The 12931-nt window shown below is 40.6% G+C and overlaps 2 protein-coding genes across 2 annotated transcripts; both read left to right on the top strand.

The window, feature by feature from the left end:
* The first annotated feature begins 24 nt into the window (after nucleotides 1-24).
* gjb8 (gap junction protein beta 8) lies at nucleotides 25-4499 on the top strand. The gene is made up of 2 exons (XM_018696405.2): nucleotides 25-571; nucleotides 1483-4499. Exon 2 carries the CDS (start codon nucleotides 1516-1518, stop codon nucleotides 2323-2325), a length of 810 nt encoding a protein of 269 aa, XP_018551921.1. The 5' UTR covers nucleotides 25-571; nucleotides 1483-1515; the 3' UTR covers nucleotides 2326-4499.
* A 3130-nt stretch (nucleotides 4500-7629) lies between these two features.
* gja3 (gap junction protein, alpha 3) lies at nucleotides 7630-9200 on the top strand. The gene has a single exon (XM_018696388.2). The coding sequence runs from the start codon at nucleotides 7657-7659 to the stop codon at nucleotides 9079-9081; it is 1425 nt and encodes a 474-aa protein (XP_018551904.1). The 5' UTR covers nucleotides 7630-7656; the 3' UTR covers nucleotides 9082-9200.
* The last annotated feature ends 3731 nt before the right edge of the window (nucleotides 9201-12931 follow it).

Here is a 12931-nt window from a genome sequence, read left to right on the forward strand (position 1 = left end):
GGGGCCCCTTCTGTTATTCTCAGATGTGTCCAAAATTTGCAGCATCAACTATGATGCATCCTCAGTCTTACATTTTGTAGCCTTCACGGTCAAAATGTAGTTTTAATTGTCTGTCTTACCAAGAGTCAAAAACCCAAATATGTTCACTGTCATAGAAAACTGGGAAACTAGCAAATATCCACATTTGACAGGTTGATACCAGGAAATTTTAGCTAATTAAATAAATAATCAATTATCAGAATTATGGAACTTGAGAGAGAAACAGAGAGAGAGAGTAGTCCTGTTTTTGGAGTCAATCCTCCCATTAATGACTGCCTCCTCCATGGGCGCCTGGCGGGCCCCACCCTCCGTCTGGCCCCGCCCCTCCCTGTCTACAGGAGGAGTGATGAAAAGGTGCGTCTCTCGCTCAGCTTTAAGACGGCTCAAGTCAAACTTCGCCTCCGAAACGATCTAAACTGGTTCTGTGTGGAGAGCGGGGAACTTTCTTCAGATAACAAAACAATAAAGGAATAACTATATTTCTCTTCATGGAAATATTTTGAAATTTTCTGGATAAGCTCTAGAGAGACAGGTGAGTCCTTGATGTCTAAATTCCAGTGCGGTCAGTTTAGATTCGTGAATTCTTAATTTCTTTGCGTAGTTATACAGGCTGCCACTACTTACAGCCTAATATTGATAACAAATGTAGGCCTGTCATGATTACTAATTCCTTGGTCCTACAATTTAGCTTGATTTTTATTTATTTATTTGTTTGTTTGTTTGTTTGTTTGGGAGGGGGTATGTCTTTATGTTTTATTTACGCAAACAAAAAGAGAGATAGTGTACATTTGTGGAATAAAAATCCTTTAATTGATGATTACCTAAAAGCCCTACTTGCCTTAATCTGCCTGCATCTGATTTCTTCTTAAGGGCAGCAAGAATAACGATGAGAGGAAAGATTATCAAGTGTTGGAAGTTAAGATGGTATCACCTTCATTTTGCAAATAGTATAGTGGAACAATGGCACCGGAGTGACCTCTGTAATGCTATGTCAAAACAAGCAATGGCAGGCTAGTGGTGATATAGAGAAAAACAGGTTGTTGAGGGGCTGGGGGACCATGTCTGTAATCTCTCTATATAATATAGACAATAAACAATAACTTTTATCCATAATCTGGCTCCTAAAAACTTACATTCTACTAAATGGTGCCAAAAAAAAGTACAACATAAGAGTCAGGTGACTTTGACGAGTGGCTTTGTAATGCCAAAAATCTATCATAGATCCAGTCTTCTGTGTTTCAGGGTTTTGGTCAGTTTTGTAGAACGGTCAGGTTTGTAGAACTGAATTTAACTCTCTACCACACATTGTTGAAAAACATTTAACTACTAAGAAAGGAATCACAGGACAACAGGCCTCAGAGAGTAAATTTCCCTCACCAACACACTAAATTTAGGATTGTTTTCTAGGCTGTTAACCTTCTGCTGACTTCCTGCCCTCTACAGGTTGTCTGAGCCTCCAGAGTCTTCTTTGTGACAATGAGTTGGGGGGCGCTCTATGCCCAGCTGGGCGGTGTCAACAAGCACTCCACCAGTCTGGGAAAGATTTGGCTTTCTGTCCTTTTCATCTTCCGCATCACTATACTGGTTCTGGCTGCTGAGAGCGTCTGGGGGGATGAACAGTCAGACTTCACATGCAACACACAGCAGCCTGGTTGCAAGAACGTCTGCTACGATCACTTCTTTCCCGTGTCACACATCCGCTTGTGGTGCCTGCAGCTGATATTTGTATCCACACCAGCTCTGCTTGTAGCCATGCATGTCGCCTACAGAAAACGCGGTGATAAGAGGACCATGCTGGCCTCGAACGGCACAGAAAAGATGACGGATACTGACCTGGAGACACTGAAGAAGAGGCGTCTGCCAATCACAGGCCCACTGTGGTGGACCTACACCTGCAGTTTGTTCTTCCGGCTCATCTTTGAGGGTGGGTTCATGTATGCGCTGTACTTTGTCTATGACGGGTTCCAGATGCCCCGGCTGGTGAAGTGCGAGCAGTGGCCCTGCCCCAACAAGGTGGACTGTTTCATCTCCAGGCCAACAGAGAAGACAGTCTTCACAATCTTCATGGTGTCCTCATCAGCCATCTGCATGGTGCTGAATGTGGCTGAGTTGGGTTACCTCATCGTCAAGGCACTGTTGAGGTGCACAGCCAGGTCAAACCAAAGGAAACACCCTTACACCCACACAGACAGTGTGACACGGGATAACGCCCTTCTGCAGAATAAGAAGAATGAGATGCTGCTGTCTTCCTCCACAGATTCATCCAGCAACAAGACCATGTGTTGAAGAGCAGCCATCATCAAATTATCAACTGTAAATCCAACTACCCATAGTGGTCATAGATTGTGCCTACAGTTGGATAATTAGGCTTTTAATGTGAGCATCTACCAGAAATGTCTCATGGGAAGGTGGAGTAGCTTTTAAGCAGATTTTAGACTCTAGGAACTTAAAATTACCACAATAGAAATTAGTAAACAGACAGACAGTGTCATGTGTTGTTGGAGTGGCTACTACCTTCTACATTCATTTGAAGGGAAGTCACTGTATTAATATGCATATTTGCTCTGTATTTCTACATGTGGTTTAAAATTTGCCGTCAGACAGTCACACATTCTTCCCTAATGCAAAGTTATAGACCAGACAACTATTAATACAGTGGATGGTTGATAATGTTGGATGTTGGAGGTTTTAAGTTATTGTTCACAATCTGATGTTTTCTTGAAGGAGTGACTGATCAGGTTTTAACCCAGAGGAAGAATGAGTCTACACTGCCATCTGGTGGTGGGAGTGGAAAATCCTACAAGCACAAACGACCTTCTTCAAAGCCTGAATGAGTTACCAAGTGTTAAAGAAGAGGAGAGAGAGCAAATGAAGTGATGAAAAAGTGAAGGAGGAAAAAAAAAAGGTCTAAGTGCCTTTGCGATTATATTAAGTGTGTAGTTTACGAGAGCTGACATTTGATTTAAAATGTTAAATTCACATTTTACAGTAATTGATGAAAGCAGATGAGTTTTTAATGATCCTGCTGTGTTAAATCAAGTGACTATTTGAAAATTTGTAGTTAAATGACTTGCTATAAATAATAATTGAGATTTTTTCATTTTTGTGTGTTCATAATTACTGAGGTGTTTCGCACAAGATAAGACAATGCTGATAAAGAATTTATATTACATTGTAAAATTTTAGTGGTTTAATAGTTCTGATGCTCTTTGCTGTTCAATCAAATCAGAATGTCTTCCATCTTTTACTTGAACTGAAAGTGTTTGAAAGTGACGTGTTTTCTTTTATGTGAGTAAGAGAGAAATGGCTTAAACATGCTAAGAATGTCTTTAGACTGTACAACATGTTTTTATCAATCAGTCATAAGCCTCCCTGACAAATTATACTGCATTAATGTGAAATATTTTCTTTGAACTGAAATTGCAGAGTTGATCTGGATATCAAAGCTTTAAAAAAAGAAACAAAATGAAATGACAGAGAAATATTAATTCAGAAATACTGAGTGGTGTTAAATCATACAGAACATTATTATTCATTCCAGTCAAGATTCTTGAGTTTTGCCAAGTGATTCACAGATGTGAAAGAATTAACATTTGATTCAATATTTTTGCATTTCATCCTGCTTTTATACACTGATTAGAAGTTGTCCTGCTTAGTCCAGAACTGCTCCTGTGTTATTTTGGACTTGTGTTATTGTCGCGGTGTGTGCTGACCCCAGCTGACTGTATCAACTTTCAGGATGTGCCTTATTTTAGCCACAATACTAATCACTGCTCACCTTCTTAATGTGAGGAACCAGGGCTGAAAGTGAAAATGTTTTTGTCCTCTCTCTATCTCCAGGAATACCTGGGTTGGGCTGAGTCTGGTTAATCACCTTATGTGAACAGAGAATAGCATTTTGACTGGAAAGGGGTACATGAAGCAGTCAGGACAGTTGATTAGATGTGTCAATCCCGAAATTATGAGGAGAAAACTAGACAAACCCTTTATTGATCTGTGGAGTTTTTGAGTGGGTGGAAAAAGTATTGACCAAAGATCAAAAAAAAAAAAAAAAAAAGCCAAGTCATGCATCATCACAGCAACACCCTGGAGGCCTCTGTATGCAGTTTTTGGAGAAAAAAATTTTTTTAAAATATATTTTGTGTGTCAGTTCTGCATTGATGTTTGACCTCTTGTTTTCTGTAAAAGCCTAATGACATTTTGGCCATGTGTGACGGACATTGTGACAAGAGGACGAGCTTGATCATTCCAGTCCCAAGATGTTTTTTTGTTGTGAACATTTTTCTTTTTGGTTTTAGTAGTCTGCTTTTAACAGCACACTGCCTTTTTCAGCAAGAAGAAATTAAATATTTGTGATTGTGTTTTGTAACTAAGATGTTTATTATTACACTCGCACTTTGATTCTTGAAGTCTTCTTGCTCTTTAAGACTTTTTTTTTTTTTAAATAAATTAGTAAAATCAAAGTGTGTGGTTCATTGTTTTGTGTAGGGTATGTCTGTTAGTGTGTTTCACATTGCCTCATACACTGTGATGCCATGCCTCCCTGCAGACACCCTTTGGGTGGGATAATGGGGGATGTTTTTTTTTTTTTTTTTCATTTAATTTTCTGGATGATGCACTGAAATTATAGTCCCCGTGCTTTGCTAAGTTTGTCTTTTTCCCTCACTCTGTTCCTTTTAAACATCAGACATCGGGTTTAATGTAAAATTATGCTTTATCTGGGCAGAGCACAATGCATCTACAGGGTCAAAGTTTATAGTGACCTTGCTTGTTCTATTAAAATATGTTAGTTATTATTATTTTCTAGATTAGAATCTAGAGATTGACTGTTGCGGGAGTTTTAAGCGATCGAGATATTTTCAAGTGGTTTTACTTTGAAGAGGTTCAGAGCTTTCAGATCACTTTTGGAATAAATTGTGGAAAAAGTTTAGGGGAAAGTTTTGGGCACATTTTCGGCGACTTTTGCGTACACAGTGGACTGGGTTTTGGGGAGGTTGGCAGGGGCGTGGTGTGACACCGGACAGGCTGATGACTCTGTGGAATCACTCATGCATGGTCACACAATGTGACAGTCCAGACATGGCTGGAAACGGGAGGCAGCTCCGTTTAACCGAGCCCCATCTCCGACTCCAGGCCGCCTCCAAAAACTAGCAACAACATAACGAAAAAACTTTTTTTCTTTTCGCAAGTGAACGGGCCCGGGACAGGCGGGCAAACAGACAGACAGACCACACGCCTGGAGAAGTTTGTGCATGAATGAGTTTGTGTGGCAGCATTTAAAAAAAGTTTGTTGAACTGTCAGAGAGGCGACAGGTTGCGGGTTTGGGATCAGGGAGACAGAGAGAGAGAGAGAGAGAGAGAGAGAGAGAGAGAGAGAGAGAGAGAGAAGGTCTTTGCAACGGCGGGAGGTCTACGCGCTTTTCAACGCTTTCAGATGATGGCACCATTGATCGCAGATGGATTTGCTTTTCGTGTTTAAGTATGACATCTCCGGTCTAAAGGTATGACGGATAAACAGTGCTGTGAATATTCCCCTGTACTTAAGTGGGAGTAGAGCAAACGAAGAACGGGGATGTTATCAGGTAATTAAGAGTCAGAGACAAAAGCCTGACAAAGCTTGTGGCGCTTAAAGAGAGTCTGGGGACTCTGGCACACTCTGTATTGTCAGCCTGACAGGTTATGGCTTTGTATTTGAACCTGGCTCTGTCTGTTAACATTCACCACCATGCGACATAAATGCCACAAATACCTGTGAAATAGAGAGAAATGTATTCAGAGTTTGCCACTAAAAATTAAATTATCACAAGGTCAAATGATAGGCTACACGATTTTCTGACTCTCTGGATTAAAGTGCTGCAATATACTCAGTTCTTATATTTCACTTATATCTCAAGTACACCGTTTTCTATTTTTGATTATTTACAGCAGTTTTCTTCAAAGACAAGTTTGAGCAAAAGTTATTTGCTTTATCCAGATACATTTCAATTTTTTTTATCAAACATTGTCAGATTTTTTTTTATTATTTTATTGGTTCTCTTGTTTAGATTCACTGGTAGAAAGAAAATGAATTATTATTTGACTAATGTTTTTTCTCTTCCAGGTGTCATACATATTGTGAACCCCAGTCGATGGATTTATTACCTTTAATACAAGAATATTTTAGTAAGTTTCTCCTCTACTGTGTGTGTGTGTGTTTGTGTGTTGAATTTGTTGTATGACTAGTGTTTGTTCAGTGTAAATAACACTGTCTAAAAGATGCAAAGAACAACAACAGGGTAACAACAGGCACACTACCTTCCTCAAAACACATATCACCTTGTCTATCCCATGAGAGAACAAATGAGGCAAAATAATCTGTATCTATGTGCACACATTTCTTTTAAACTATAAAATGTAATTTGCAAAGCCTCTAAACTTAGTACTAAACTTGTGACATCAAATAACAGAAGATTAGTCAAACAAAAAGTAATGACAACACTTTGTACACTTGAGTAATCAAGTAATTTAATGCGCATATTTGCCAAACATCCTCTGGTTTCAGCTTTTCAGATGTGAGAATATACATATTTTCTCTGTGCTGTATCACTGTTTTTGAATACTTTGGGGATTTAGATCATTGGTTGAACAAAACTGAGTTATTTGAAGACATCAGCTTGGACCCTAGTTGTAATATTTATTTTTCTGACATATACACTAAATTATGTGATTAATCTGACAAAAAATAAAAGAGGTTAATTGATCATGAAAGTAACCTCATTTATTAAGTCTCTTCATATTGAAATCTCCACTTAGAGTTTCTAAAGCTTAAAAACAGGTTAAATTTCACCAGATTCTGTCATACAGAGAATATTTTATCATATTATCTTTTGTGATTACTGTAACACCTTCTATTTGCGAGGCTTTCGTATTACAGGTGGACAGAAAGAGAGGAGAAGCAAGGGTGGCATGTATGTGTGTATGTGAGTATTTTTTCTGTGTGCATGTGTGTGTATGTGTGTGTGTGTGTGTGTGTGCATGCGTGCCTGCATGTGCAACACCAGAGCCCCATCTCTACTAAATGCTGTTTTCGAACATTATAATGTTGATCTCAGCACATGCCTGCTGGGCAGTGGAGCGAGCAGGTGAGTGAGAGAGAGAGTGAGAGAAAGAGAGAGAGACAGGCCTGACAGAGAGAGAGAAAGAAAGGGAGAATGAACCAGGGTTCAGTTAAACAGGTGGTCTATACAGTACGCCAGCTGCTAAAAAGCGTCTGTGTTTGAAGCGAATGCAGTGTTTTGAATTGTTATCGATATCCGACGCCTATGTGGCAGTTTTCTATAAACGCTAAGTTCTGCTGGGAGTTTTATGAAAAAGAGCAATATGTCGGATTCTAAGTTGACACCTCCACTCTCATCCATGTCCTTGTGTCTTCTTGTGTGTTAGTATGTGTAGGGTGTGTAACCTTGGGGTAAGGCATGACTCTTTGCAATGACATGTTCAGACTAACTTTGTGTACTTTTAGCTGATTCATAAAAAATTTCCTTAACTCTTTGTCTGTCTCTCCTCTTTTTGTTTTTACGTTCCTCTCTTTTGTCCACTCCAGCCTGTACTTTCTCCATAGGCTAGAAATCTTGAAGCATGGGCGACTGGAGCTTTCTGGGGCGGCTGTTGGAGAACGCTCAGGAGCACTCAACAGTCATTGGCAAAGTCTGGCTGACAGTCCTCTTCATCTTCAGGATCCTGGTGCTGGGGGCCGCGGCTGAGGAGGTCTGGGGTGACGAGCAGTCTGACTTCACCTGCAACACCCAACAGCCTGGTTGCGAGAACGTCTGCTACGACGAGGCCTTCCCTATTTCGCACATCCGCTTCTGGGTGCTGCAGATCATCTTTGTGTCTACGCCAACTCTCATCTACCTGGGCCACGTGCTACACATCGTCCGCATGGAGGAGAAGCGGAAAGAGAAAGAGGAGGAGCTGCGCAAAGCAAACAGGTTCCAAGAGGAGAAAGAACTCCTTTATAGAAATGGTGCAGAAGCTGGAGGAGGTGGCGGCGGCAAGAAGGATAAGCCGCCAATCAGGGACGAGCATGGCAAAATCCGTATTAGAGGTGCATTGCTGCGTACCTATGTGTTCAACATTATTTTCAAGACCCTGTTTGAAGTGGGATTCATTTTGGGCCAGTATTTCCTCTATGGCTTCCAGCTGAGGCCCCTGTACAAGTGTGCACGTTGGCCCTGCCCCAACACCGTTGACTGCTTCATATCGAGGCCTACTGAAAAGACTATTTTTATTATATTTATGCTTGTAGTGGCTTGCGTGTCCCTTTTGCTGAATTTGTTAGAGATCTATCACCTTGGATGGAAGAAAGTTAAACAGGGCATGACAAATGAGTTTGCCCCCGACCATGAGTCGCTGCACCGCGTCGACATTGCGGAGCCTGAGTGTTTGGCCTCTGCCTCCAGAACTGCCCCATCCAGCCTCAGCTACCCTCCCAACTACACAGATGTTACGGCGGGAAGCGGGGCGTTCCTGCCGCCCATGGGGCCAGCAGCCGTGCCCTCAGCAGCAGAGTTCAAGATGGACAACCTCCAGCAGGAGGATTCCCTCCGCCAGCCCTCCCCCTCTTCCCACTACTACATCAGCAACAACAACAACCACAGGCTGGCCACTCAGCAGAACTGGGCCAACCTGGCCACCGAGCAGCAGACTCGGGAGATGAAGGCCACCTCCCCTTCCCCATCCTCCTCTTCCTCCACCAGCACCGACAGTGAACAGCAGCAGCCTGTCGATGCTGCACTGCTCCTTCCCACCAGCAACACCACCAGTAACACCAACATCACCAACACAACCGCCACTGCCGCCTCCAGCAGCAGCAGCCCCGGCAGTGCCTCCAACGCAGGCAGCTGGGGTGGGGGGAAGAGTGAGCAGGAGGAAGGCAACATCACCACCACCACAGTGGAGATGCATGAGCCTCCTGTAACGGTCAGCACAGACCCTCGGCGGCTCAGTCGGGCCAGCAAGAGCAGCAGCATCAGAGCCAGGCCGAACGACCTGGCTGTCTAGAGGGCTGGCTTCTGCCCTTTCATGTCCCTAAACCCTCCCTGACCAACAGCCCACTTCCCTCAACCACACCCCCAAACACAGTGATTCTCAGAGAAATCACACACATGCATAAGAAAAGAAAAAAAGCAAAAAATGACAAAAAAAAGACAAAAAAAAAAAAAAAAACAAAACAAAAGAAGGCAAGGCGACAAGAGACAGGAAAGCAGAATAGCAAAAAACTTTTAGGCAAATGTGAAATGACTTGATCAGCAGGAGTTGTTGATTTAGTGCAATCGGTGAGTTGCAGACTAGTTGCGGCAAGGTTTGTTTTTCTGGATGGTCTTAATTTATGCGCACAAAATGTGATCATGCAGTGCTACAAAATCAGGAAGTTCCTGTCACAGCAGAGGATGGAGCGAAGGACACTGTAATGTTATAATTTTGCATCAAAATGGACTCACCATTATGTTTGTTTTTTTGGGGGGGGGGTATTGTTTATTTTTTTCTTCTTTTTATTGAGACATAAGGACTAATTACTCGATGTGTAGCAAGACACTATGCTTATATCTTGTTTATCATTTTTATCTGGTTTCACAGTCAAATTGGCAGTGCAAACATGCACTGCGTGTTGCACTACATGTTAGCAGCTTCTTCCAGCGTTTGACCTATGACCTGGAAAGGCTGCACCACTTCCTGAATTTAACAAAACAAACAGCTGTTGTGTTACACATAATTCATCCAGAAAGTAATTTTATCAACAAACATTGTATGTATTGTGTTCTTTGTAGTTGTGCATTCCAGGATGTGTAGCCCTACAACTCACCGATTCACTGATAATTTGCATGCCGAAGTTGGCTAGCTTGGTTTTACCCGGCGCTTCCTGCAGCGACAATAAATACTGATGAAGGAATGGATAGGAATGGACTGATATTCGCAGGGTCCTCAGAGTAAACAGACAGACGCAGTGTGGACGGGATATGAGTCAAAACTGCTGATAGAAGTCATCCCTGTGATGCCCAGAATACACCTGGGTCTCTGTGAACACTACACTGTCAATAACACAGATCAAAACGTGCCCACCATACTGTTAGTTTATGAAAGAGGAAAATAGGAACTGTCTCTTACGCCTGCCTCTGTCAGTGTCGCCTTCATTCAACATGTCTGAAAAGAAAAATACTCTCCACAAATGACAAGATACTGCCTTCAAAGATTCACTGATCTGACACAAAAACTATTCTCCTTCAGACAAACAACCTCCCAAAGCTCTTTGGTTTGAGTTGAAACTGCTAATTTTTTATAGTTAGATTTTTGGCAGATATTTTTGCCCTCGAACCCACAACCCCCCATTTTAATCATCACACCAAAGAGCAGGGGATTTAAACAACTTTCACCATCACAGATTTCATGTGCTTCATTGGTTTTATTCTGAAAAGTGCTATTTTTTTAAAAACTGAATTGAATTTTACTCATAAATTGCATAATTGTAGTAGTCAGTTTGTGGTTGCAAAACAGCTACGATTAAATAAAAAGACAAAATGATGTGGCGTTGCGAGTATTGAAACGCCATGGTACAGTCGACCTTGACAGCTTCTACTTTGTTGTGTTCATCTTGATTATTAGAGACTTTTAGAAACCCAAACCTTTAACTGAACTCATCAGCAGTCACAGTCTTCTGTCTGTTGTGTTACTGTGCTGTTTGGTTCATTCACAACCCAGGCACTTGCTTTCAAAAAGCTTTTTTTTTTCCTTTTTTCTTTTTTTTTTTTTTTTTTTTTTTTTTACCTTTACAACAACCTTAATTCACTGTATTATCCTGTGAATTCACCTCTGGGGCAGGGTTGCAAGTACACAGTACCACTGTGTGGAAACTCATTAAGTTGCATTGGACATATTGCACTGACAGGGCATATCAACACAATTAAGTACAAAAACATTTGTGCACAGTATTTTGTAAACAAAAAAACTTATGAGGAGTTAATGTACAGGTTAATACATTGGAATAAGAGCAATGTAAAGTGGTAACAGCTGTTTTTTTTTTTGTTTGTTTTTTTTTCAGGGGGTGGGGGCAGTTACAGAATGATGGTACTGTATGGTGTTAAGAGTATCTGTACTCATATAGGTATAATGTTTCATACTGTATCTTACTTCAGTTGCTTAAATGACATTTAGTGCAAACAGAAATACAAAGAGGAGAATATACACCAACACAACACATAGGTAAAAGCAGCCTTTCCCAATCCATGTTTATTGTTCAAAATGACAAAAAAATCTTTGTTATCTGCATTTGTTTTTGATTCCTAAAGTTTACATTTTAGTAGTTGATAAAGATTTGCACATTTAGGAAAGAAAATTGCTGTTCTACAATGCTAATATTGGTAGTAATAGAGAGAGAGAAATAAAGAGAGAGAGCGTGACATCAAACTACCAATTTCTATGATCCTCAAAGGAAAAAAATGTCTTAAAAACAAAACGCAGTAGCTCTTCACAGAAAAGGCAGTATTAGAAGAATCTGTTATTTATCTCAAGCTCAGATAATGATGAGTTTGAAGATTTAAAAAAAAAAAAAAAACAGAGCGAGAGAGACAAAAAAAAAAAAACAGTTGGGGCATTTTTCTGTGTGTTCACTCAGTATGTTCTCACAGACTGGTCAGGACTCTGGTTAGATGTCATATCAGACCACTCCACTGTTGAGACAATGTTAGCTGGGTTAGCTGGCCCTTCCCTAACCCTGCATACAAAGCCCTGGCAGGATGTTTTGTTCAAAGCCCGTCATCCTCCGTGACTCCTCCAAACTCTCTCCTCTTACATTTCATGCAGAGCATGATTTCTCTGGCTCGTCAGGGAGTAGGAACCATCTCACAATGCTCGGAACAGCAACCTGTTTTCAATGCTGTCTTAAATAAGAGAAGTGCCTTGTGTATGAATGATTCTTTTGTAAGAACAAGTTGATGTAAATGTTCATTTACCTCAAATGTTTACAAAACTGTTACTAAATAAATTTTTTGTACCATATTTGCTGTCTCTGTTTTCACTTCTGCTTTACACACTGATTGAAATTCATTTATTCTCACACACAGACTTTAGACTTAAGTCTTGGACTGGAGCCCCTGTGTTTATTGGTTTTTGAACATACCAAATAACAAGAAACAACAAAATACACAGACGCAGGGGAATATGTGAAATTAGCGTGATTAACATACCTTGAAAAAAAAAAAACCCTAATGAGACCATTCACAAGACAAAACAGAATTGTAAGTCACTTTGTACAGAGAGAGCCCTGCTGAATTTTGTTGATATTCCCCTAGGAATTATGAGCCTATACCTGAGCTTCTCCAATTTAGATGCAGCATAATTTATGAATGCAGATCTTATCTTAAAAGAAACAGACACTCACACAAACTCACATTCAGAACCTGAGATGCAGATGATTACATGGAAAATGTGCAGGGTTCAGGATTGAATCTGGCTGCCTAAAAATGACCTGAAACACTCTAGAAAACAAAGAAAAGAGTAAGTTTAGCCTCTTTAACCATGAGAACTATTGAATGTATTGATTCAACAAGCTTTCAACTTGGTGAGACACATGCAAGGAGCCGCACTGCAAACAATGGTATGCAAGGTTGAACCCATATTTTTGAGTTAAAAGACCAACACCTTACCACTTGACCACAAAAGTATAACTAACTGTCAATTATACAGACATATAATTTCAAATGGTCAATTCAGTAGACAGACAACAAAAGGTCTAGGACATTCTTAAAGAGTTCAGGGTAAATAATAATAGTAATCCACATACCTCATAAAAATCACATCAGAAGATGTGATGTTATGAAGCTGAGTGTGAAAGTTCTATCTCTATCATATACATGGT

Source organism: Lates calcarifer, linkage group LG1, assembly GCF_001640805.2.
Source record: "Lates calcarifer isolate ASB-BC8 linkage group LG1, TLL_Latcal_v3, whole genome shotgun sequence".
Taxonomy (NCBI): Eukaryota; Metazoa; Chordata; class Actinopteri; family Centropomidae; genus Lates; species Lates calcarifer.

Excerpts from the sequence above, each read along its gene's own strand:
- gja3 (XM_018696388.2), top strand. The coding sequence starts at position 7,657 with ATGGGCGACTGGAGCTTTCTGGGGCGGCTGTTGGAGAACGCTCAGGAG.
- gjb8 (XM_018696405.2), top strand. The coding sequence starts at position 1,516 with ATGAGTTGGGGGGCGCTCTATGCCCAGCTGGGCGGTGTCAACAAGCAC.